This window comes from Colletotrichum spaethianum, assembly GCF_022836535.1.
Source record: "Colletotrichum spaethianum MAFF 239500 DNA, contig09, whole genome shotgun sequence".
Lineage (NCBI taxonomy): Eukaryota > Fungi > Ascomycota > Sordariomycetes > Glomerellales > Glomerellaceae > Colletotrichum > Colletotrichum spaethianum.
In genome coordinates this window covers 767579-786385 of record NW_026054779.1, presented here as the reverse complement: position 1 = coordinate 786385, position 18807 = coordinate 767579, and the positions used below count along the sequence as shown (strand labels likewise).

At 52.2% G+C, this 18807-nt stretch overlaps 4 protein-coding genes and 2 non-coding genes across 6 annotated transcripts; 1 reads left to right on the top strand and 5 right to left on the bottom strand.

Annotated features, from left to right (window-relative positions):
* The first annotated feature begins 6388 nt into the window (after positions 1 to 6388).
* ColSpa_tRNA_120 lies at positions 6389 to 6480 on the top strand. The gene is made up of 2 exons: positions 6389 to 6424; positions 6445 to 6480. It is a non-coding gene; the product is annotated as a tRNA-Pro (tRNA).
* Positions 6481 to 7673: 1193 nt separating this feature from the next.
* On the bottom strand, positions 7674 to 9409 carry ColSpa_04418 (putative quinate permease; the record flags this gene model as incomplete). The annotated part of the gene is made up of 2 exons (XM_049270630.1): positions 7674 to 9066; positions 9129 to 9409. 2 exons carry the CDS (start codon positions 9407 to 9409, stop codon positions 7674 to 7676), a joined length of 1674 nt encoding a protein of 557 aa, XP_049126587.1.
* Positions 9410 to 12501: 3092 nt separating this feature from the next.
* On the bottom strand, positions 12502 to 12861 carry ColSpa_04417 (uncharacterized protein; the record flags this gene model as incomplete). The annotated part of the gene is made up of 1 exon (XM_049270629.1): positions 12502 to 12861. One exon carries the CDS (start codon positions 12859 to 12861, stop codon positions 12502 to 12504), a length of 360 nt encoding a protein of 119 aa, XP_049126586.1.
* An 897-nt stretch (positions 12862 to 13758) lies between these two features.
* Positions 13759 to 15185, bottom strand: ColSpa_04416 (uncharacterized protein; the record flags this gene model as incomplete). Its single annotated transcript, XM_049270628.1, has 2 exons — positions 13759 to 14239; positions 14443 to 15185. The coding sequence occupies 2 exons, from the start codon at positions 15183 to 15185 to the stop codon at positions 13759 to 13761; spliced, it is 1224 nt and encodes a 407-aa protein (XP_049126585.1).
* A 747-nt stretch (positions 15186 to 15932) lies between these two features.
* Positions 15933 to 15999, bottom strand: ColSpa_tRNA_114. Its single transcript has one exon. It is a non-coding gene; the product is annotated as a tRNA-Lys (tRNA).
* A 506-nt stretch (positions 16000 to 16505) lies between these two features.
* ColSpa_04415 (adenine DNA glycosylase) lies at positions 16506 to 18431 on the bottom strand (the record flags this gene model as incomplete). The annotated part of the gene is made up of 1 exon (XM_049270627.1): positions 16506 to 18431. The coding sequence occupies one exon, from the start codon at positions 18429 to 18431 to the stop codon at positions 16506 to 16508; it is 1926 nt and encodes a 641-aa protein (XP_049126584.1).
* Positions 18432 to 18807: the final 376 nt, after the last annotated feature.

Here is an 18807-nt window from a genome sequence, read left to right as displayed (position 1 = left end):
TGTGCCATGACATGGGGAGGAAGGCTGTTGGGATAATCAATCTGCCCGTGGCTATGCTTAAGGGGCTGGCCCATGACGGTGCTGCATGGGAATCAAATGGATCGATGACCAAGTCGCCTTCACTTGCTGCCCTGCAAAACACGCTTACCTTGACTTGGCTCACACATCGTATTTGTCTAAAAGGTGGTGCTGTCTTCCTGGTTAACCATGAAACAAGTCAGGGGTTGTCACAAGGTTATTGCGCCAAGCGAGAGAATTAGACCATGTTGGGAAAAGAAGGTGGAGGGACCCCACATCGCTATTCTCTTTGTACAGTGGCAGATTTGGAGAATTCTGCAGTTTGTCAGGGGTTTGCTCTCGGCGCTGGAGCCTTGATCAGTAAAAGAGAAGACACCGCCGACCAGAATCCGCAATGTTTCCGTCGCTAGCGCGTAAAGATGGCTCCTATTGGACGTCGTCCCCGTTCTAGTTGTATATCGAAGGGAGATGAGCTCGGGGCTTTTGACATGGAACCAACGTCGGTTTAGTGTAGATAAGACCCGTCACCACGGTCCTGAGTAATTCCCGGTCTCACACGCGCGTGGCAGCGGGAGGCGCTAAAAAGTGACATTGACACTCCGCAGTTTCTAGCTGGTTTCTCATGTATTCTAGCGAGCTGTCTTAGATGTCGGCAGTTTTGGCTTTTTGCGGTGAAACCTTGCTCTTTGGTTGAGCTTTTCTCGGATAAACTTTGCGGAAGTCATTTTGGAAGGGGATTTCTTCGACTCTGTGGTGGAGCGCAGTGTCTGTGATGAGGTATGCTCTGGTTTTTGATGCTGAGCCGAACACTGAGGACTAGCCTAGGATGACGCATTAAGTTCGTGACAAGTCCGATATTATCACTGGAATCACCACTATGTCAGTGCACGGCGTAGTCTAGTTCCTCACCGCACAATCTCATACGAAGACAAGTTCCCGCCCCCCTACCATGCTTGTCGACCTTAATCAGTTGTCCAGGGTATCGCTGAGACCGAAAACGAATATGGGCCAGCGCAGGCGGTCCGCACATCTCAACGGCAAGGGGGCGACAGGCATATTGTCTCTAAGACCAAGCTTGTGTTGTTAATCGGATTCAATGTTGCACTCTAATTTTTCAAGATCCGTCACTGGTGGACCACATTTTATTGAATCATTCACCTCACAACTGTTAGATTGAACACACCACCAGACCCCGCCACGCGCAATGCGCACCCTGAGAAATCAGATGATCTCCAATTCTGCGCAATATCTCCAACTCGCGCTGCCTGGAACCGTGGTGGATCTTACCAACCCTGTGGGCGGGCGAAAGCGAGGCTCTCGATTCTCCGTCATCATTGTTACTTGCAGCCCTCTCGGAGGCAGAGCCGACTCTTTGTTGCATTGAGTCCTGATTGAACAACGGGTACTAGTTTCGTGGCGGTGTGCATCCGCTTCTCTCCGAACCACGATGTACCTGTGAACGCGGACAATCACCAGACAACCGTGGTGTGTAGATCTGATGCCCTTAGATCAACCCCTGGCTATAATGGCCAAGCCCCGATAGGCTAGCAACGGGCCTGGCTGGTGTGCGCCCATTCAAAGAAGTGGCTAGGCTCCAGTCCAAGTGTCATTTCCACCAATGCGGGAGCGACTCACTCGCTGGGTTTCCACAACTCCCTCTCCCCAGAAAACATAAGGGTACGATTATTGCCAAGACAATCTTGCGAAGGAGTTGCCAAGACATTCTCTTATATAGTGCCAAGACCCTCTAGCATCCATCGATCGTCACACTGTTGGGAGCCTGCTGGCCGAGGCTCCCGATCCAATCGAGACGAAGCAATCACTGAGAGTTCGTTTTGGCCTTAAACCACCAAAAAAAACCTTCTGCTCATTGGAGTCTCTCAAGAAAAGTTTATGTTCTGATAGTGCTCAACTGTAGTGCCGAGTTGAAGATTCATCGGTCCTCCGTCCGGCGCAGCCGGAGGCCTCATCTGAGACCGTAATCGGTCAAAAAGGGGGTCGAGCCCCCGTCGACGGGGTCGGAGTCTTCCGGGCAGACAAGCGCCTGGCAAACATGCTGGCTGAGGGTCACAAGTGGATAATGCCCTTCTGTGAAATCCACCCCGAGATTGCGCCCCAAACGGGGACAAGCATCCGTCAGAATGCCAACGATGCCAAGTGGACGCCGCAGTTCTAGACCAACAAACCATGGACTTTCGGCCGCCAACAAACAACGTGCCTATCAAGGCGCTAAGGCTTATGAGACTGCTCGACCAAGTCCGAGCTCTCGGAAGTCGGGACCATATTGAGATTAACGGTATGAATGGCATTTTTCTCCTTTCTCCTCTGTTCATGCTCAATAATTCTCTGAAGAACATCCACCTGTGTCGTAATAAAATACAACCTCTACGTGGGAGACTGCTTGTAGCCGCACCGGACAAAAATCGGTTGGAGCGTACTTCGTCAGGATGTGCACTATTGTGTGTTCGTGTAATCGAATTGACTACCTCAATCCGCAATCTATCTGCATCTCGAACTTTCAGATGAACAGACCTAACCCAGCCCCTGATTTTCATTACGAAGCAGCAGCATACTAACGCCTCCTTTAGCTGGGCCACTTGGAAGGGGCCGGTGGGAGTGTATCGCGGCGGTCATTGTACTTCGGATGAATTCGTGGCGACATGTCCACGGAGAAACCTCCACAAAATCTCCGCAGTGCCTTGGTTGGGGTGGATGAATGTTTCTGTCCTAGATGATACCTCTATGAATAGTGTTCTTCAACAGCTTTCAAATGACCGTTCTCGTAATCGCAGCATGATGGTGGTCTCATGAAATTGTAATTGCTCATCAACGCCGTGATTAGAATACTGACTCGAAAGGCAGACGATGCTCTGCATCAGGTGGAAGCTCACAAGGGGACCTGTTCACTATGCGCGTTCTGGACCCTCTGATTTGGTGGGAATAGCAGTCAACGAGGGAGGTCCTGGAAAGTACGAGGCGAGTAACGGAACCACCCGCCAACAAGTTCACTATGTTGGGAGATCACCACTCGACCTGCCTCATTACTCACGAAGCATGCATCGCACCCATGTTGCTCAGCAGAGAAACCTTGCCAAAACCCGTATCGAAGCTAATTCTCTCGGTGTAATCTATTGATTCGTGGGTATTTCGACACAGGAGATCATTGGTGTTCACAGTTGGCGATTGGAATAGCGAAAATAGACAAAGGCCGCTTCGATATTTGCCGTCTTTGACTGTCTGGCGACACTTCTCTCCCCAAGCACGTTCACTGCCCCGATTTCTCGTAGGGCGACTACTTTTCACTGAATGTTACAGAATTTGCGGCTTATCGATCGATAGTCCTTTGTCAGTCTCCGCCAACCCCCCCAAGTTGTTCAATTGAACGCTCTCCGCGAGCTCACACCACAGCCTGATTGAGACAGAAAATGCCCCCAATCTAGCAATATAATCCGGGTGCAGTTGCCTGTAGGGTGGAACATGTTGCCACTAACTGTCCAGTCATTCATTACCGGCTCCTGAGTGCCATTGTCCGGTATTGATATACCCATGAGCTCTCCATCCTCCGGAACCTTGGCTGGATTCGCTACTGCACAGTGCTTGGTGAGTACAATACAAACAGGCAGTGGCGTTCCGAAGCTTCCTTCTCGGCGTTCTAGACGAGCTGAAAGAGCCCCATGAGGGTTAAATAATTGGGCTCTGGGCTTCTGCTAGTCTGCAGACCGCTTCCACGAGGTAGTTGACATGAGGACTTTTTAGCTTGCCGCAGAAATTTTCGCATGTTTGGGGTTCAACACTTTATTATTGTTCTATTCAAAAGCTGCTTACTCAACTCAAACCCCTAGCAGCCGACCCTTCAACTTTACATCTTGTCAGAATCCATAAATATCGTACGTTCGCCGCGGTCTTGCCAGCATATAAGACCTTGATGATCGACTTACAGGCCGCTCTTGGATTGTCCCCGCGGTTATCTTATCCAATTTTGCGCTGTGGACCTCAGGTTGTTGATCGCCTCCAATGTGGGTTTCACTTCGAGACATGTTGCAACTTTGCGTCTTTGGTCTTGCTGCTGTCACATTTTGGTCGCCAGTCCCTCAACAGTCAATTCTTGATGCGAGCCATCCTATATGATGTTGACTAGTACATTGGCGTTGAATGCTGTTCTATGACCCTAGCTGATGTTCAATCCGACTGAGGTCGGGGTGCAGTTTCCGATTTCTCTAGGCTAGGACACAAAAGTTATGCATCCCACCCATCAGATTTCTCTTAGATGTGAAACACGAATCTGGAATCGTGATGATTGGTGGGGAACAGTTTGCATGTTCCATGTGAAGTAAAAATCAAATATACTCGTCACTACGTTGTGATACATTTGATCTGTAACGAAACATGCACGGTTGCGAAGCAATATAAGCTGCACGTTCTTGTTTTTGGTGAGGGCTGACTCCACGCAAAGTTATAATCAATCAGAGACGACTGCTAGCCATGGCGTTCCAGACTGGATGCAATGCTGAGTCAGGTTACTTGGCGGCCGTGGGCTTTGGGGTCGGTGTATAAGTAGAGGCGGGGTTGACAGTGGCAGTCAAACATTGGCTTGAGCTTCGAACCAAGTAGATAATAGTTTTCTCAGTGCGAAGGCAAGAAACAAGTATGCCTGACGAGTAGTTGCTGGCTATGAATTAACTTTGGAGCACCCATGCTACTATTGAAGCTCGGTCGCATTAACACAAACAATCATGTGCAAATCCGTTCAACTCAACTTGGCTGTTCCACGTGCGCTTAAAACACTAATAGCCATAGTGTGGTACGTTCGATATTCCACCATCTTGACGTCAAACAGGTAACAACCATCGGCTTCTTCGAATTGGTTGACACCTAATTACTTCGGCGGGACTGCATGTCAGTTCACTACATGAACCAGGCCCGTTTTGGGGAGGCCAACATGGATTTTGGTGACAACGCTATAAGAGGATTTGATTTGCCTCATCGTCACGTAGATCAGGATGTTTCATTTTCAAGTCAGGAATGACGCAAGGAATCTCTGGGTGTTTCCACCGATTTTGGATGATTAGTGAATCATGTGTGTTCGGTGGCGATTTCCTGTTAGCGTCCGTTTTCAAATTACCACCTCATTGAAGCGTGACAAGAATGAAACTTCTCTTTTCTCTCTGACATGTATCAAGAGACCATGACCAGGGCTTCCAAGCCATCCTTCAGCTAAGTGAGTCAGGCTATGCCATCAACAAGGAGTTTCCCGGGACCGTGCTCCCAACCCTTTTCGCATTATGATGGATCTCTTCGACGAACATTCCCGCGAGAAAATGGGCATAATTCTTGAATACGTCATAATCGAAGTGAAGTACGGCACCAAATACAATCGCATTTCGCTCATTCCAGTTCACTGCACGTAGCTTCCACTTTCCGTACGCGGAGGCTATCGGCCCAAAGATATGACTTTCAATTTACCTTAGATAGCAAGGTATCCAATGATTCAGTTGCACCTTGGCCTGCAGGGGGACGGAGGCATCCGGATATGCAACATTTCCTACGGAGCTTTACATCAGATTTGGCTTTGATGCCCAGGTCCGTGGTTGCATAAATATTTCGTAGGATCTGGTGTGAAAACCAAGACTAGATTTGGTGGCGAGGAGCCCAAATGGGCTTGATTCAAGCTGGGCTTACACGGTGATGTACGCATTGTCATGTTATCGGCGACCAGAGCTTCATCAATTAAACGGCCCATTAGGTTTTGTTCCGATGACGGTCGACTAAAAGCACGTACGTCGCAATTCTACCCATTTCAGTCAAAAAGCCAAAGCTAAGACCTTTCATCCAACTAACATGACATTCAGCAGTGAAGAAACTTATGACTGTGTAGATGGGCAGAAGATCCCTGGCATGACGATCGCGATCAACCGGGCAGCTTTGGCAGCTGTCTCCTAGATGATTTGTAGTTCTTCTGGAGTGCGAAACACAACTGTCCTAAAACTAGGTAAGGTAGTCTTTGGGGAATTTCTCAACGTTATAATTACATCCAGTAGAACTAGCAATATGTTTAACTAATCCACAACAAACAAGCTCCGACTTATGCAAAAGCTAGACAACGGCCGAGTAAGACCTATCAACGCAATCTCTAGGAGGGAAAAATGTCCAGTTTTCTCACGAAGGCCTATTGAGCCTCCGTTACAGTTGATGAGAAATAAAGAGACCAGTGAGATGTCTAGTCCAACGTTTGAGGTCGTTTTAGGTCGGATGAATCGCTTTCAAATGAGCTACCTCCACTAAGGACCCCACACTCGGGTCTCGTGAGCTGATCAAAAATTCGCTGCCAGCCGGATCACAACATCGAGCTCTCGGCTCCACCCCAATATCAGCCCTGATGGTCTAGCGGTATGATTCTCCCTTAGGGTTGTCTTCGACATCTCAATCTGGGAGAGGTCCCAGGTTCGATCCCTGGTTAGGGCCCATTACTTTTGCCATCCTTGGTAGATGTTTCGTTTTTTATTCTTGTCTTTACTTGGCGTGTCGAGGATTAACTCATGTTTGTGAGTTGACGGGCTCGAAATTTTGACAATGAAGACGACAATTCGAGGTAGCTGGTTTTGCCTCTGACTAGCATTTTACAGCCTTCAGTGCTGGTGATCTGTTCGGTTTTAGGTTGTTTGGACTGCCCGTATTTGTTCTGATTGGAAATCACTTTATGTGGGACAACATAGACAAATTTAGATACTAGTACGTCTTTTTTCATTATTTGGATACTTTTTTTTATCTTGCTGATACTGCTTGTCGTTGGTATAGCAACTTGACGGCTTGTGACTAGAAGATCCAACTATGTCTTGGAAACCAAAAGACCAAAATCAGTAACATTGAGGGTTTCGTTAATCGGGCTACAATAACAGGAAGTGGTGAACAGTATCACAAGAAGCCTCTTCAAATCGAAAATCGGACTGAAGGAGGTCTAAGCCACCACTGATCTCGACATGTTGACTGCATAGTTGGCAATGTTCCAGGGTCTAGATTACATGAGAAAGGGGAATTGAATGTCGATACATTGTATTTGGTTTAGTACCGGGCTTGAAACAACCTGATGTATGTATTGTTGTTCATTGTCGCTCACGAGCTTCGCGGAGACGTCCATTCTGTGTCTCAAAATGCGGCGTGCAGATCCCTGTTGTAAATATGACCATGGTCGGGTAACCTCGAGACTTGCAGTATTAGGAGTAGTCAAGGTCTTTCTATCAGATAGCCGTAAACACCAATAATTGGACGTAGGAGGAAATCAATGAAGTTTTCTGAGAATGTTACAGTCACGTGGCATTGCATACTCCCTCGAAAACAAGCAAACTCTCGATGCGAGCGATGATAACTCTCAAAAAACCGCTCGATTCAAACGAGATATTCGGCAGAGATTTCGCATTAAAAGAAGCCCAATCCGCTGTTGGCGAGTCCCCAAAGGGAACAAGGTGACACATATAACCCACGCTTCTCGAGAAAAAAAACAGTCAACACAGCATACTCGCAAAGACAGAAATGTGGGCAGCAATGCATGTGCATTGGAAAAGTAAGTATTGAAATAAGATCATCATTGGGTATATTGCATTCATTATATGCCCTTTTCATCCATCGGATGCCTCCAGCACCTTTGTTCACACACTGGATTAAACTTGGGTATTCCTCTTCTCCGCGTGCTCTGCCTGCCCGAGAACAGCTTCAGCAGCATCCTGCTTCTCGTTGTAGACAATATCCCTCTCTTCGGCATCCCTGTTACCGTACAGACCAATCTTGTACCAGGGAAGCTCAAACAGACGGTCCATGCTCTCCAGAGCGCGACCAGAGGTCTCAGGCACAAAGAACCAAACCCAGGCACCGCCGAGTAGGGTGATCGCGGCGAAAGACCAGAAGGTACCCATGGGAGAAATACCACCAACAGCTGTAGACGCAAGCATGTTGGGGACGGCACGGCTGTTACCGTACTGGTTGGCGAAGTGAAGAGTCATAGCCCACGAGGTAGCGAGAGCGCGGACGCGGAGGGGGAAGAGCTCGGCAGTGAGGAGGTACTGCATCGAGTTCCAGCCAAGGGCCCAACCGAAGCCAGAAACGTAAATCATGGCAATAGCACCCTTGCTGACCCCGACCAGGTGTTCAGGCAGCTCATAGGAGTCATCAACCCCGAGCCGGGGGACGTGGGTGAGGAAGGCGGCGATGTAGAGCATGGCGATGGCCTGCAGAGTGATGCCCGTGAGCAGAGCACGCTTGCGGCCGATGACATCCACAAGGAACAGAGCGCAGAGAATGGCGGCAGTGAGTTTGACAACACCAAAAACGGCGGTGATGAGGAGAGACTCGTTCTGGCCCTCAACACCGAGAATCTTGAACAGATCAGGAGCGTAGAGGGTAATGGAACCAGCACCGGACCACTGGGAGAGGAACTGCACAAAAGTAGAGAGGTAGAGGCGGTACAAGTTGCTAGGGACCAGGAAGAGCTCCTTGACTTTTCCGTACCAAGTGGCACCCTTGGTGGCCTCAAGCTCCTCGTGGTGGGCATGCTGGATGCTGTAGATCTCGCGGGTGACGTACTCGTGATCAACAGGGAGATGACGAAGGTGGGCCATGGTCTCAGTAGCCTGCTCGATCTTGCCTTGCTTGACGAGGAAGCGAGGAGATTCGTACTGGAAGAAGGTCAAAATGAAGATGATGCCGGCAAACATGATGTGCAGCGAGGTGGGCACGAGCCAGCGGTTGTGGGTGTTGTCACCGAGGTGGATCTGGCAGCCGTAGTTCGTGAAGTAGGCAAGCACAATACCGAGGTAGACGAAGCCGGTGAAGACGCAAGTGCACAGACCGCGGATGGAAGCCGGGGCGATCTCGGCGAGATATACGGGTGCGACAACGGGCGTCTGACCGACACCGAGACCGGCAATGAAACGGCCGGCGTAGACAGCGCCGAGATGTCCATTGTTGGCCATGAAGATGGCAATACCGATGATCCAGATGACGCAAAGCTGACGAGTGGCCCAGATACGGCCGATCTTGTCGCAGATGACGAAAGCGCTGGATTATGCTTGATCAGCAAGATGTCAGATGGAGCGTGGGGAAAGAGAGCAAATCCTTACAAGAGAGCACCGACAATGGAGCCCAGCTGAACCATGGCAGAGACGTTGGCCTTGATGTTGGTCCGCTCAGCCGCGCTGTAGGTCTCGTAGTGGATGAATCTTTGGAAATCCTTGGAGCCGAAGGCGCCAGAGATGAGACCTTCATCGACACCACGGGCCGCGCCCATGAGGCCGAAGGAGATGACGGCAAACCATAGTCGCCAGTTAAAGACGCCCTTGGGCTCACCTAGCTCTCCGAGCTTGAAGATATTGATGGGTTTCTTGACGCCGCCACCTGCCATTTTGACGGATGAAGTATGCTCGCACGAGGGAAGTGTTCGATAGCGGGCTTGTGAGAGGGTAAGGAAGGTGTGAGGGCTTGGAGGTGTGAACACGACGGTTGAAGAACAGGAAACCAGAGAGAGGGTGAGGAACGGGACGTATTAATACTCAGATCTGCGCTTTCGGGGATGCAGACATCAAGTCACCTTAGATCCCATCTCCGCGTCCCCCCATCCCCCGCTTCAAAGAGATGACAGCCGGCGGTCAGTGCGACGACCACCCCGTGGGCAGAGGGTTGTTGGGATAGCCGGGGAGGGGGAGCGTTGCAGACGTGACCAATCGTTCAACTTCCGCTCCACCATCGTGGAAATTTACGAGGGGAAGGGACGCAAGGATGGTGACCCTGCTACGAAACTAGTCAAGGATGGCTGGAGATGGTGGTATGGGGATGAACATGGAGATGCGTGGGGAGGAGGAGGCGACTGACAAGGTCGTGAAGTGGGCGGCAGCTTGACCGCATCCAGCCACCACAACCGCACGCCGGTGGGTTTGGGGTAGTTGGGGAAGAAGGAGAAAGGACTGGACTCGAATCGAGAGCTAGGCTCGGTCATGTTTCCGCCCATCTCTCGCTAGTTCGTACTTTCGGGACGCGCCCTATTTTTGCTTCTCAATACTCGTTGATCTTGTCGCGCGTCCTTCCCGTACAGTACGACTGCATTGCATGTGGTTTGCCTATCCACTTTCGTATGCAAAGTACGCGTTCCCGCCGCTCTTCGGTTTACTGAAAAAGGAAAGAGGAATGGGTTCAGACTGTTTCCGAATTACTGTGTTTGAACTAATTTGTCTGATTTGCCTATGCTGATAGGTGTTGTGCCAATATTAATGCGAAAGGAGAGCCAAGGCAATCTGACGGAAATCGAGGCGACGGAAAAGGCTCTGATACAGAGTCTAAATTTCAGAACCGTTACAAGGCTCCTCGGAGAACTGGGATGGCCTAAGCTGGCTTTCAGGTGACTGTTCGTGGCCCAAGGGCAACCATGGCACCTCAGCGCGGCCATCATGCCGCCCTCGCGCAAAGTCTGGTACCCTAGGTCGACTATTTGGACGTTGCACTAGCACCATGAACTATAATTCTCTCCCAACCGACGGATTAGGGTCGAAAGGTTCTCCCGCAAGATTCCGTGATGCAACACACCCGCAGAAGATTCTATGCAGCAGTTTTCGCACATCGTCGTGTCTGACGCCGAATTGCCGAAGAGCACCAGCGCCGCTTACACCGGCGGCGTTGGTCGTTGGGAGGCGGGTGCGCTAAAGGTATACCTCGAGTCTTATTTGCGCCGGCTTACGACCGTACCGTATAACTGGATTGGACCAAGAGTTCGGACACAGGCGATCAGCCAGTGCCAAGTGACGTGATACCCCCTGCCAGGCTCTGCCAAGGCATCTCAAGAGATACCAAGGACGCGAGCCAAGTCGGCCCCGACGGTAAGGTAGCGGCATCCAAAGCTGTGTTCCGAATGCGTGTGCTTCCTTGCGTGTGAGTACGTATGGTGTGGTGCCCAACCCCTGCTTCGTACAAGGAGTCAGGTCCGCATTCTCCGCGCTTTGGAGGTTGGAGAAGCGCACAATGGGCTTTCCCCGCAACGTTTACAGTGGGATGGCGACCCGTCCCCAAAACCATTCTAGAAAATACCTTTGATATGACTCGTCGAGCGCCGATGGCCGCAGCTATGGGGGGTTATTTGCTCGCCAAAGGTCAACCAGAAAGCCACGCCGATCAGCCCATGATCCATGCAGCTAGACGCTTGCGTGGGGCCGAGGTGCCCCAGATTAAAGTGCTTGTTCAGGCTTGGTCTCCGGTCTAACGCATTGAACAATGGAGAAGCCGACATTTTTGCAAACTCAGCTCATGGGAACGCAGCTCGCCGCCGGCCGGCGGGGCCAGGTCGGACCGTATCAGTACTAAGTCGACGGGGCCAGCCCGCGCGTGCAACTGCCGCTCGGCCATCTTCCGTGAGGCGTCCCTCTTGGTTGCCCGAGGATTTGCTGCACTTTTGCGCCCGTGGAGCCTTCGAGTCGAGTCATAGTCCCCAGTCTGCTCCGGTTATTGTGACATGGGAGGTGTGAACCCGACAGAAAGAACCTGCCGATTCCTTACTGCAAGGTCTGGCCCATCGGGCCTCGACCGATGGTTCGCTGCCCGTTTTCCTCGGTTCGAGGCCATCTGGTTCATTCCTCCCCCCTCATTGACTCTGGCGCATCAAGATGGAATGGATCCGGTGGTGAGATGGGCCCCCGTAGAATAAGCTCACTCCCCGTCTCGGCCAACCAGAACGATGGTTATTGTGCAGTAACACGCTGGTGATTCGTGAGCTTGAGATCCATTTCGTCTTATTTCAAAATTCCGTCTACCCCGAGCACCACAGCCACCCCCAGGTCCCCTATCGAAACTGATGGACCTTCCCACCCCAAAGTCTCCACGGATAAAGCTTCCTTCAATGGAGACCGTATGGGGAAAACTGGAGAGGGATATCTAAGCGCTCAACTACTAGCTCGCGCTGGTGTTTCCCACACACACACACACACACACACACACACACACATACACCTACCTACCTACTTGGTAGAAAACGGCGAGACTTGCTTTACGCTCAACAACACGAGAATTTCTTACCAAGACCAACAGAATCGACCCATCACATGGCGAAAATAAGTGGAGGATGTACTCCCCATCGCAGTAGATCACAGACTCTCCGGGCATCTCCCAGTCTCCCAGCCACCCAGGACCGGGTCAGTAATTACGACACTTTGTGGGGATTTATGACATGTAGCCTTAACCTCGTACGATGGGCAGCACACAGTAGCAGTTTTATTACAGAGAATGTTGGTCAAAGGCTTTACTTGATGACTGCAGACGCTGTCTTGCCACGCTGAGCGGTCTCGGGGTTCGGAACAGCAAGCGAACCCGACTGATCGACGATTCAAAAGCCTGTTTCTTGCACACGCGCCTTGAGAAATTACTGTAGTTCTGCGATTCATCTCACGTAACAACGCGCCTTGGCGTAATATTCTTCTGAAATAGGTATCGAACAAGGGGGCCCGAAATGTTCACTTACTCATTCCCCGCCAAATGTCCCCTCCATATGCCCTCGGTGCACTTCTCGTAGTGGCCCCCGCCGAATGCGATAACCCAGTCCGCTGCGAAGGCGTCGTCAAACACCTTCAGCAGCATCATCTGCTCAGGGTCCTCTTCGGTGCCGCAGACCTGGCACGGCGCGTTGACTGTACCCTGATCTAGAGAGGACAGCGTGACGATGTTCATGCACGAGCCGAAGAAGCATACGCACTGCTCATCGGCGAGCGCGCACACCTGACGAGGTGTCACGACCACGTGCGTGCCCTTGCACCCATTCCGCGGTGTGCCCTCTACCGCGGCGGTGCATTTTGCGGAGGCAGTCCACTGGATGCACATGGTTGCTTTGGTGGATGCTATGGGGTGTTGCTGTATGGCGAGGTTGTAAGGTCCGACTGTGGTGACATAGCTCAAATGTCATTTGATGCATTGTGACCTTAAATAAGCAGGGGATGCTGGCCAACGCGAGTCACTTAAATATCGAAGGCAGTGAATGCTCATCTCTTGTGGCTGAGAAAGAACGTCGCTGTAAGATATGCAGAATCAAAGCCTTTGTCGCGAGAATGAATACCGGTCATGGCACATTTTCTTGCGCGGTCGATTCTCATGCGACATGGTTCGGCAAAGAATGCTTACATGCCTTTTGTTTCAGTATTTAGGAACAATCGAGGCACAAATGAAGAGTCATCAACCATGCCAGTTGTCTTGTTCTCATGGTTCTAACGCTGTATTATTCTTGTTTTCAATTCTTATCGGGTGAATCCACTGTCTTCACCAAGACGCCAAGACATCTTGGCAACCGTCGTTCCAAGCCACTTGGCATCGCCAAGGTGGGCTCCAGCCAGAGCCTCAACTCCCCCAACCCGCGTCGACATATCATCAATGTGTAATTCTTCCATAGTATCGACCACCGATAGCATGCAGCGGCAGCATCCTCCCGCAACCTAAACCAAAGATGAGATGAACCAGTAGCAACCCTGCCGGTCTGTCATCTCTGTGCCGAACAGCCGTCTAGCCGTCCTAGACGTCCAATCCGCCCCGGCGGAATCTTCCTTGACGAGGAAAATTCTCCTTACGTGTTAGTCCATGTTTACACCCCAGAATCCTAGATCTGGCACTGGGCATCTCCGTGAACGGGGGTCGGACGACCGGCCGGTTGGCTGGTTTCCGTCCGAATCAGGAACATAACCCTGGCCAGATGTATGCAACACCACACATGTGACATACGAACTGAACTCACGCACCGCCGCCTCCAACTTTCCCCAACTCCTCCAAAAGACCCCTTGCCTTTACTGTCCTGTCATCATCGTACCCCGCAAACTGTACCAATTTCTCCACCGCCATCCTCGCGTACCTTCTGCCCGTCTCGGCCTCACCCATGTGCACGTACACCCGCGCGATCATGCCGTAGAACTCGCCTGCTTGCGCCGTGAGACCCTCCTGTTCCATAACGTCATCCAGCTCATTGGTCAGCTCCGCCACGAGAGATGGCGTGCTGAAAGCCGGGTCCGTCAGCTCGGCGAGGATCTCCTGCAGACGCGTGCGGTAGGCGTCCGAGACGGCAATGTCGGCGGGAGAACTGCAGAGGGTACATGTACAGTTGAAGCCCCATTCCTGGAGGCTCTGTTTTCGATCTTCGTAGAGCATGTTCAGCATCGAGTCTGTTTCTGTGTTAGCCGGGTTGGAGGGCCAGAGCTGAGGCGAGGGCTCGAGGGTTCTGACAGCTGATGCTCAGTTCTTCGCCAGGATGAATATCTTTGTAGGCCACAACTTCTAATTCCAACGTCCGGGGAGAAAATCGAGTGATTGCACTGAAACTGTGTGAGCAAGCGTCTTCCATCTGGAGCAACTCTTCTAGACCTACTTCGGCTTACACGCGTGGTTGATTCTCTGCTGGTTGTTAGCAACCCTCAAGCTTACACTGCAATAGATGATGACCTAATTACCGCAACTCTCGGGAAAAGTCCAAAATGCCCGACGTCATTGAAGGTCGCGCCGAAAGTGTTGGTTCGGATGATATCTTCAAGCACATGTCCGCCGGTGCTTCTGGACAGATCAAAAACTCTCTGCTGATCTTGTATCGGCAGTCGAATGAAGCCTTCCTCTAGAACCCACAGAGCCTTCATCCGATCAATCGGCGCAGAAATCTCGGCCAGCTGTAGAAGCACCGGATATTCCCTCAGAATGACGTCCCCTGCCCGAATCGTTGTGTTTGCAACGGCGCCTAAGCCCTTTCCCGGCATCTCTTTAACCTCGAATGGCAGCGCATCGAGCCGGACGGGCTGTCGATTGAAGTCGATCCATCGAGGATCAAAGTCTCCAACAATGCTGTAGTCGCCGGCCGCGATCTCCGGGCTAGTGATAATGAGGACGCCCGTCTTCCCGCGGAAGTCTTCCTTGACAAACGCGCAATAGTCGGGACCCTTCTCTGTCTTTGGGCTGACGCACACAGGCTGTTGTGTCCAAGGACTCCAGTTAGAGGAACCAGATGCCGTTTTGGAATTGTATGCCTTGCGGCATTGCTCAAGGAGGCTGAGAGGACCAGAAGGATTCCAAGAACATTGACTGTCTACATTGCCGCTACTGAGCGCCGCTGAGGATGCGACGAGAATCGCCACGAGCAATGCCAAGGAATCAAACTTGGACGAAGCAAGCAGGCCCATCATCGCAATTCGGGATGTTGGACGTGAGTAACATAATAAAAACAGTTTCCATGTTTTCATATTTCTCGGGGCTGGGCGGTTGGTTATATTGCACACGGTCACGCCAATGTGTCATTAACCGAAAAGATCACGCTACACCCTCATCCGAATTCCCGAACGGTGTGGTTGCTGCCGTCACCCTACATCAGAATAAGCATCGCATTTAGCCTCAGCCGTAATTTGGGTTCCCAAAACCCCCATGCGGCGATCCTTTCTTGGTGCAGAATCTCGCTAGTCTGAGAGTGGTTCTCGCTCTCTAGGGCCGGAGCATCGCAGGCCGCAGTGCCAAGTACGCCAAGATGCTTGGTTTTTTGGAGAAGCTGGCTTGGTAAAGAGCGGAATCATTGCATTGAATCTTTAGGGTTGTCCCTATTTGATTAAGAGGGGAGCCTTGTAGTCTGGGCCACTTGGCGAAGGCTCTTTCTAGCACAACCTCGGTCTTATGCTTCTGTCAAAGGGTGGAATGACAGTGCTAGGGATAGACACCTAAATAACCTCCCCTAAAAGGGAAGCATGACGATGCTTGGCAGTAAGTTGACACGGTCTGCAAGATAAGTAATTACCACTTCGAAAGAAGAGATTTCATTGAATTCCACGTAAGAATCCAGCAAAAAGAGATGATTGCTAGTTCAATCGCTGACGGGAATTGAGCCCGACGTGGCTGGTGCATGTTAGTGATACTGTCCTAGAAGATATCGATGAGGCAACTGATGCTTACGGGTCGAACCCACAACCTTGAGATTAAGAGTCTCACGCTCTACCGATTGAGCTAGCCGGGCAGCCTTATTGAATGTGGTTGAAAAGTTCGGAGCAGGTGCAAAGTCAAGAATTGGCAGATTGTGTGCGGAAGAGGGCACGACACGGACGTATCCACAATCAATACCAAGGGGGGCCCATCGTGAGGAAGTTGGGCCCCGTTTTCCGGACCACCCGGCATCAGCAGTCACGGACACGGAGGTGTGAGGTACAGACGGGGAATTCTGTCAGTGAAACCTGGTGTATCCGAGGGGTTGAGTTCCAAGGAGCTGAAGGCGGCGACGGGCATATCCCGCAACCCCGGCGGAATCCCGACGTTTCACGGAGGGAGGCCGTAACGGAGCAAGACCGCCTAACATCCCGTTGACGTACAATTGTTCATGCAGGTATAATATATTGGCAAGACGTTTCGTCATTGCAAAACATCCCAGCTTTCCCCCAGATGAACGGATGCGCTACGAGCTTCTATTTCAGGTCATCGTGGATATGTATCCAAGCACTTTGACGCACCTCGACATGGCTCGTCTACTCGTCGATCCTCTCCCTCACCAGGGCCCAGCACTTGCGCATCCCAGTCCCCATTGACTCTTCATCCAACTCCTCGGCCGTGGCCCACCGGTGCTTCGCATGCGACGACACGTACTCGTCACCCTCCACCTCGAAGAAGTGCACATGCATCGTCAGCTTGAGGTGTGAGAATAGCCAGGGCACGCTACCGAGATCCCCGGCATGCCGCACCCTGGGCTTCGTCTTCGGCTTCTCGCCGCCCTCGCCGAGCAAACCCAAGATGTACCCCTGCGCATCCTTCTTCCTGGACGACGCGGTGTTACTCGCGGTCGCTGGCAGGGTGTGACTGGGCAACTCCCACAACCCGGCGAGAAGGCCCTTGTCCGGGCGTCGGTGAAGTAGGAAAAGTCCGTCGCCGCGGCGGACGGCGCAGATGAGGGCTTCCTCCTCGCGGACTGCTTTCTTTACCACCTTGAGCGGAAACTTTCTGGCGTGATCGGCGATGATCTCTAGTGTTTTCGCGTCGACCACTGGCTTTTTCGTGGAGGGAGGCTCTTCCTTCTTGGGCGTCTTGGAGGAGAAGAAGGCGGACAAGGTGGCCTGCTTCGCCACCGGCCGAGATTTCGTCCCCTTCTTGGCTCCCTTGGCTCCCTTGGCCGTCTTTGGCGCTTCGGCATCAGAGTCTTCCCCTGAGGCCGCGGCGTCCTCTACCGCTTCCTCGAAGGGCTCGCATATCGAGCACAAGTCCTCAATGTCCTCCACCTTGGCAGCTTTCTTTGGTTTGGCGGCCACCAACAAGCCCTCTGCATAGGCCCGGCAGGTTGACGTGACGGGGCACTCGCCGCAGTTCGGCTTGGGCGTACAGACGGTGCTCCCAAGCTCCATCAAAGCCTGCCCCCATCGCCCGGGCCTATCGCTCGTCGACGCCTCCTCATCCTCGTTGCCTTGGCTGGCAGGGCCATCCTTTGCTACGGCTTTGACAAGCGCATCCGCGGCAGCCCAGAGCAAGTCAATGACCGCCTTGTCCGACTTTGCGTTCCCAAACACACCTAGCTGTCGACTCAGTACCCGGAGCACATTGCCATCAACCATCGGCGCCGCCCTCCCAAACACGATGGCCGAAATGGCGCCGGCAGTGTACCGCCCAACCCCCGGAACGTTGGCCTCAAGCTCCGCCGTTTCGGCCGGCATCAGGCCCTTCCACTTCGGGTCCTTGACCACCAGCTTCGCAGCCTCATGAATCCTCGTCGCGCGACTGTAATACCCCAGCCCGCGCCACGCGCTCACCACGTCCTCGGGCTCCGCCGCGGCGAGGTCCTGGATCGTCGGCCACCGCGCCATCCACCGGTTCCAGTAGTCAATGACCACCGCGACGCGTGTCTGCTGCAGCATAATCTCGCTGATCCATACCTCGTAGGCGCGCTTCTCGAGGGCGGTACGTAGGTCAGTGGCGTCAGAGGAATCTCGCGGGTCGATCCAGGCTTTGCGCCAAGGCATGCCGCGCGTGGTGCTGGTAGAGTCGAACCAGGCAAGGAGAGCATCTCGTCCATCGCGTCCGGGTTGGCCATCTAGTAGCAGAGGACGGTGATACATAACGGCGTGCGTTCTTGACGGAGGCGAGCAGGGGTCCTGCGTTGCCTTTCCAGATGGGCCGAAGAGGCTTGCATGGAGTTTTACGGTGTCTGCTTTCCGAGTCTTTTCAACTTTGCGCCGCTTGGGCTGCGGCTCTGCGGTTTCGTTCACTTCATCGTCGTCGACGGGAGGGGTGAAGTCTGCCTCTTCAGACGCGTCTTTCTGCGCCGGCGGTGGTGGTTGTTTGGCGGCGGCTCTGCGTGTTCTTGAGATTGCTTTGAACGGCTCGTTGTCTGGCTCAGTGTCGGCTTGGGCAAAAATTCTTTTTGCCGCCGCGAGTGAGCTTTGTCGGCGCACAATGCCGCGCTGCATCATGATAATTATTGTAAGACGCGACGGAAGACGCGTCTTGAGGTGAAGGTGACGTCTGTGCCGAATTTGCGATGACGGGCTCAACCGCCGGGACGTTGATGGCGGGTGGTCGAATTTTAGCGTCGATTCCGGTGGTAGATAGCTGAAATTGAGATCGCATCAGGGGCTTAGGGTCCTGGAGGTTGGGCACAGGCCACTGTAACCAGACATCTGCAAGGCCTGACCGATGACAAAAAAGATCAACAGACAGCCTATTATCTATCACCTATAATATTACCCAGCTTTCTTAAAACAAACAGGCAATACTTGCTTTTTTTGCTTGACCAATTCCGTATTGAGAGCTCTGGAGGCTGTAAACGGGTTGTGCTGCAGCAGT